Raw genomic sequence first — 6,915 nt, 5'->3', positions numbered from 1 at the left:
TTACCTCCTGAGCTGAGAAACATCGCCCCTCAATTACCTCCTGAGCTGAGAAACATCACCCCTCACTTACCTCCTGAGCTGAGAAACATCACTCCTCATTTACCTCCTGAGCTGAGAAACATCGCCCCTCACTTACCTCCTGAGCTGAGAAACATCGCCCCTCACTTACCTCCTGAGCTGAGAAACATCGCCCCTCACTTACCTCCTGAGCTGAGAAACATCACCCCTCACTTACCTCCTAAGTTGAGAAATATTGGCCCCCTACTTACCTCCAGAGCTGAGACACATCATCCTGACGGTGGAGCCATCCTCGTAGGGACCGATAGGACCTTCCAGTCTCCGGCCAGACTCGTCCTGAATCCTGGGAAACCCCGGGGGATCTGTGGGGGGAGAGTATTACCCCCAGCTTAGGTCATTGTTGGTAGTGGTGGTAGTAGTGGCAGCTTATATTATTGTTGTTGTTGGTGGTGGTGGTGGTAGTGGCAGCTTATATTATTGTTGTTGTTGGTAGTGGTGGTGGTAGTGGCAGCTTATATTATTGTTGTTGGTGGTGGTGGTGGTGGTAGTGGCAGCTTATATTATTGTTGTTGTTGGTAGTGGTGGTGGTAGTGGCAGCTTATATTATTGTTGTTGTTGGTGGTGGTGGTGGTGGTACTGGCAGCTTATATTATTGTTGTTGTTGGTGGTGGTGGTGGTGGTGCCAGCTTATATTATTGTTGTTGTTGTTGGTGGTGGTGGTGGTGCCAGCTTATATTATTGTTGTTGTTGGTGGTGGTGGTGGTAGTGGCAGCTTATATTATTGTTGTTGTTGGTGGTGGTGGTGGTAGTGGCAGCTTATATTATTGTTGTTGTTGGTGGTGGTGGTGGTAGTGCCAGCTTATATTATTGTTGTTGTTGGTGGTGGTGGTGGTGGTGGCAGCTTATATTATTGTTGTTGTTGGTAGTGGTGGTGGTAGTGGCAGCTTATATTATTGTTGTTGTTGGTGGTGGTGGTGGTGGTGGCAGCTTATATTATTGTTGTTGTTGTTGGTGGTGGTGTTGGTGGCAGCTTATATTATTGTTGTTGTTGGTAGTGGTGGTGGTAGTGGCAGCTTATATTATTGTTGTTGTTGGTGGTGGTGGTGGTGGTGGCAGCTTATATTATTGTTGTTGTTGTTGGTGGTGGTGTTGGTGGCAGCTTATATTATTGTTGTTGTTGTTGGTGGTGGTGGTGGTGGCAGCTTATATTATTGTTGTTGTTGTTGGTGGTGGTGGTAGTGGCAGCTTATATTATTGTTGTTGTTGGTGGTGGCAGCTTATATTATTGTTGTTGTTGTTGGTGGTGGTGGTGGTGGCAGCTTATATTATTGTTGTTGTTGTTGGTGGTGGTGGTAGTGGCAGCTTATATTATTGTTGTTGTTGGTGGTGGTGGTAGTGGCAGCTTATATTATTGTTGTTGTTGGTGGTGGTGGTGGTAGTGGCAGCTTATATTATTGTTGTTGTTGTTGGTGGTGGTGGTAGTGGCAGCTTATATTATTGTTGTTGTTGGTGGTGGTGGTAGTGGCAGCTTATATTATTGTTGTTGTTGGTGGTGGTGGTAGTGGCAGCTTATATTATTGTTGTTGTTGTTGGTGGTGGTGGTAGTGGTATTGGCAGCTTATATTATTGTTGTTGTTGTTGGTGGTGGTGGTGGTAGTGGCAGCTTATATTATTGTTGTTGTTGTTGGTGGTGGTGGTGGTAGTGGTATTGGCAGCTTATATTATTGTTGTTGTTGTTGGTGGTGGTGGTGGTAGTGGTATTGGCAGCTTATATTATTGTTGTTGTTGTTGGTGGTGGTGGTGGTAGTGGCAGCTTATATTATTGTTGTTGTTGGTGGTGGTGGTAGTGGCAGCTTATATTATTGTTGTTGTTGTTGGTGGTGGTGGTAGTGGCAGCTTATATTATTGTTGTTGTTGGTGGTGGTGGTGGTAGTGCCTGCTTATATTATTGTTGTTGTTGTTGGTGGTGGTGGTAGTGGCAGCTTATATTATTGTTGTTGTTGGTGGTGGTGGTAGTGGCAGCTTATATTATTGTTGTTGTTGGTGGTGGTGGTGGTAGTGGTATTGGCAGCTTATATTATTGTTGTTGTTGTTGGTGGTGGTGGTGGTAGTGGCAGCTTATATTATTGTTGTTGTTGGTGGTGGTGGTGGTGGTACTGGCAGCTTATATTATTGTTGTTGTTGGTAGTGGTGGTGGTAGTGGCAGCTTATATTATTGTTGTTGTTGGTGGTGGTGGTGGTGGTAGTGGCAGCTTATATTATTGTTGTTGTTGGTGGTGGTGGTGGTAGTGCCAGCTTATATTATTGTTGTTGTTGGTGGTGGTGGTGGTACTGGCAGCTTATATTATTGTTGTTGTTGGTGGTGGTGGTGGTACTGGCAGCTTATATTATTGTTGTTGTTGGTGGTGGTGGTGGTAGTGGCAGCTTATATTATTGTTGTTGTTGGTGGTGGTGGTAGTGGCAGCTTATATTATTGTTGTTGTCGGTGGTGGTGGTGGTAGTGGCAGCTTATATTATTGTTGTTGTTGGTAGTGGTGGTGGTACTGGCAGCTTATATTATTGTTGTTGTTGGTGGTGGTGGTGGTAGTGGCAGCTTATATTATTGTTGTTGTTGGTGGTGGTGGTAGTGCCAGCTTATATTATTGTTGTTGTTGTTGGTGGTGGTGGTGGTAGTGACAGCTTAAATTATTGTTGTTGTTGGTGGTGGTGGTAGTGCCAGCTTATATTATTGTTGTTGTTGGTGGTGGTGGTGGTAGTGGTAGTGGCAGCTTATATTATTGTTGATGTTGTTGGTGGTTGTGGTAATGACAGCTTATATTATTGTTGTTGTTGTTGGTGGTGGTGGTAATGACAGCTTAAATTATTGGTGGTGGTGGTGGTGTAGTTGGTGGTGTTGACCGTTGTTTGAGTGGTTGATGGTTGAGCAGGTCATCTGGTGGCGTGGTACTCCCCCACACACCTAGCCGCTGGGCCCACCAGCACGAGGTACTGTACGGTGCTCTTGACAACAGCCAGTCTTCACTACATGTATACCTAGACACTCGGTACATCTCCCTCAGTTTATATTCATCACCATTTTTATAGTGATAATTAATATTTAATATAAGAGGTCACATTATTATTAAATTTGTATTACATATTATTTTTTTATAAACTTAATTTTAATACTTATTAGTACTAATTAAATTATTTATATTATCATTACTAATATTATTCATATTTCTAATTATATTAATATTAATTTATGTTATTTTGAAGTTTGCAAAGAAAGGGATTAAATTTGTTGCTCAATGCCCAACCCGTCCTCTTAAAAAGAACGTCACTTTTGGCTGGTATGCGCACTATGGCCAAATTTGGACGTAATTTGAAATGAAATCCACTCACAAAAGTGACGTTCTGTTCCGTTTTCTATTTGAGTCGTCCGGCGTACGCACAGAGGTTATGAGAGGACACTTTAAATTAACGTTTTTCAAAACGTTTTGAAACTTTATGAGAATTTCCTGCCCACCTAACCTATCAGAGGACCCTTAACTTACTGTTGTTGAAAAAGAAAATCCCAAAATTATTTTCATATTTTTTCAATTTCAAATTACGTCCAAATTCGGCCATACGGGCAAACGGCCAAAAGCGACGTTCTATTTAAGGGGACAGGTTGCAATGCCACATGTGTTCTCAGCCCAACATTTACCTGGTTAATTATTAAATTATTTAAGCTAATTAAGTCAGTTAATTCAGTCACAGTTTCCGCGGGAATAAGTGCAGCTGCCTTACCACCTATATGAGCCTTCATGGTGGATAGTTATATCCCAAGCCCTGGCATTCAAACATACAGTAATACAATACAATAAAAATAATACTCACATCCATACTCTCAATCACCACTAATAATCTCGAATCAAGATACTTTATTGTCACCATCATTTGGTAATGAGGAATATATCAGGTGTAATCACAAGTGCACTTCTAGCTCTCTCATTGTACCTGACTGAGCCTCTTCACAAAGTTGTTTCGTCTAGTCATAAAATTCGCGACCAGTTTGTCGCCGAATTGTTTCATTTTACCTTACTGGTGCCTCTAAACGTACATGGAACTAAGGTCTTGTGGCAAAAATAAAAGCACTAGAAATGTCGGCGTCTCTTCGTCAGTTAGCTAAATATTGCCTTCAGGTTTGGACCGATAGGATTGGTTTTAATGGCGCAATAGTGGAAAACACTTCAACTGATATCAGCTTAACACAGGAAAGTGTAAATGGTCTTTTGATGAGGACAAACAGTTCTTCAGAGCACTTCATATCATCATCTCATGAACCGTACTGGATTATTCAGAACTAACATTGAGTCCTCATCTCATTAAAACGCAAAATAAATCTTTTATAAATCCTGCGATTTTTCAAACCGTTAGACGATCACATTCTGAAGACAGACTTATAGTAAGTTCAGACACATCGTGTGAAGAAAACTGTGCCATAATAATATCGTACAGGATACTTACAGGAGTGGCCGAAAATATATTTTTTATAATAGGAGTTCAAGAAAGAAACAGTGGAAATTTCCTGCTCTGGTTAGCAATTGGGATGTAAAGACGAGTTTTGACGGCGCGCGGGTAGTGAGGGGAATGATAGTGGAAACAAACGTCTGTTTGTAAAAGACATGCACTGTAAAAGCTTTCAAAACGATTGAAATTCATTTAATCAAAAGACAGACACTCTGAAAAAGAGAGGATCAAGAGAACCCCAGCTCTAACACACACACACACACACACACACACACACACACACACACACACACACACACACACACACACACACACACACACACACACACACACACAAAGGGAAGGTACTCCATTGGATAAAGCAGTACCTAAGAAACAGGAGACAACGAGTCTGTGTGAGGGGTGAGGTCTCAGACTGGCGAGACGTTACAAGTGGAGTCCCGCAGGGATCAGTCCTTGGACCTATACTGTTTCTGAAATATGTAAATGATCTCCCAGAGGGTATAGAATCGTTTCTCTCAATGTCTGCTGATGATGCAAAAATTTTAGGGAGGATTGAAACAGAGGATGATAGTAGGAGGCTACAAGATGACCTAGACAGACTGAGTGAATGGTTCAACAAATGGCTGTTGAAGTTCAACCTGAGTAAATGCAAAGTAATGAAACTAGGTAGTGAAAACAAGAGGCCAGACACAGGATACAGAAGAGGAGATGAAGTACCTAACGAAACGGACAGAGAGAAAGATCTAGGAGTTGATATCACACGAAACCTGTCTTCTGAAGCCCATATAAAAAGAATAACGTCTGCGGCATATGCGAGGCTGGCTAACATCAGAACAGCCTTCAGGAACCTGTGTAAGGAATCATTTAGAATCTTGTACACCACATATGTAAGACTAATCCTGGAGTATTGGCCCCAGCATGGAGCCCGTACTTGTCAAGCACAAGACGAAGCTGGAAAAAGTCCAAAGGTATGCCACTATACTAGTCCTAGAACTAAGAGGCATGAGGTACGAGGAAAGGCTGCGGGAAATGCACCTTACGACCCTGGAGGACAGAAGAGTAAGGGAAGACATGATCACAACCTACAAAATCCTCAGGGGGGAATCGACCGGGTAAACAAGGATAAGATATTCAACACTGGTGGGACGCGAACAAGTGGACACAGGTGGAAACTGAGTAATAACATGAGCCACAGGGACATAAGAAGGAACTTTTTCAGTGTCAGAGTAGTTAACGGATGGAATGCATTAGGCAGTGATGTGATGGAGGCTGACTCCAAACACAGTTTTAAATGTAGATATGATAGAGCCCCGTAGGCTCAGGAATCTGTACACCAGTTGATTGACAGTTGAGAGGCGGGACCAAAGAGCCAAAGCTCAACCCCCGCAAGCACAAATAGGTGAGTACAAAGAGGTGAGTACACACACAGACACACACACACACACACACACACACACACACACACACACACACACACACACACACACACACACACACACACACACACACACACACACACACACAATAGGCCAATAGGCTACAATTGCGCCCAATAGGCTCAGGAACCTGTACACCTGTTCATTGACAGTTGAGAGGCGGGACCAAAGAGCCAGAGCTCAACCCTCGCAAGCACAACTAGGTGAGTACAAATAGGTGAGTACACACACATTATGAGTAGGATTAAGACAGAGGAGGACAGCTTGAAGCTTCAAGAAAACCTGGACAAGCTGCAGGAATGGTCGAACAAATGGTTGTTAGAATTTAACCCAAGCAAATGTAATGTAATGAAGATAGATGTAGGGAGCAGGAGACTAGATACAACGTATCATTTGGGAGATGAAATACTTCAAAAGTCAGAGAGAAGGACTTGTGGGTTGATATCACGCCAAACCTGTCCCTTGAGGCTCATATCAAGAGGATAACTTCAGCGGTAAATGCCAGGTTGGCTAACATAAGAACGGCCTTTAGACATTTGTATAAGGAGTCTTTCAGAACGTTATATACCACATATGTCAGACCAATCCTGGAGTATGCGGCTCCAGCATGGAAACCATATCTAGTCAAGCAAAAGACTAAACATGAAAGAGTTCAAAGGTTTGCCACCAGACTAGTACCCGAACAGAGGGGTATGAGCTACGAGGAGAGACTACGGGAATTAAATCTCACGTCACTGGGAGACAGAAGAGTTAGAGGAGGACATGATCATCACATACAAGATTCTCATAGGAATTGATAAGGTAGATAAAGACAGACTAACACAAGGGGCACATGCACTATGGGACACAGGAGGAAATTGAGTGCCCAAATGAGCCGTAGGGACATTAGAAAGAATTTTTTCACTGTCAGAGTAGTGGACAAATGGAATGCATTAGGAAGTGATGTGGTGGAGGCTGACTCCAT

At 42.8% G+C, this 6,915-nt stretch overlaps 1 protein-coding gene across 1 annotated transcript in view; it reads right to left on the bottom strand.

Moving 5' to 3' along the window:
- Positions 1-261: 261 nt before the first annotated feature.
- The window catches only part of LOC138370615 (uncharacterized), a 528,029-nt gene continuing 521,375 nt past the window's right edge, over positions 262-6,915 (bottom strand). Inside the window, exon 5 of the mRNA XM_069335171.1 lies at positions 262-380. Coding sequence (XP_069191272.1) covers positions 262-380 — 119 coding nt within the window. The remainder of the gene's footprint in view (positions 381-6,915) is intronic.

This window comes from Procambarus clarkii, chromosome 4 (assembly GCF_040958095.1).
Source record: "Procambarus clarkii isolate CNS0578487 chromosome 4, FALCON_Pclarkii_2.0, whole genome shotgun sequence".
Classification (NCBI taxonomy): domain Eukaryota; kingdom Metazoa; phylum Arthropoda; class Malacostraca; order Decapoda; family Cambaridae; genus Procambarus; species Procambarus clarkii.
This window is presented reverse-complemented; position numbering and strand designations above follow the sequence as displayed.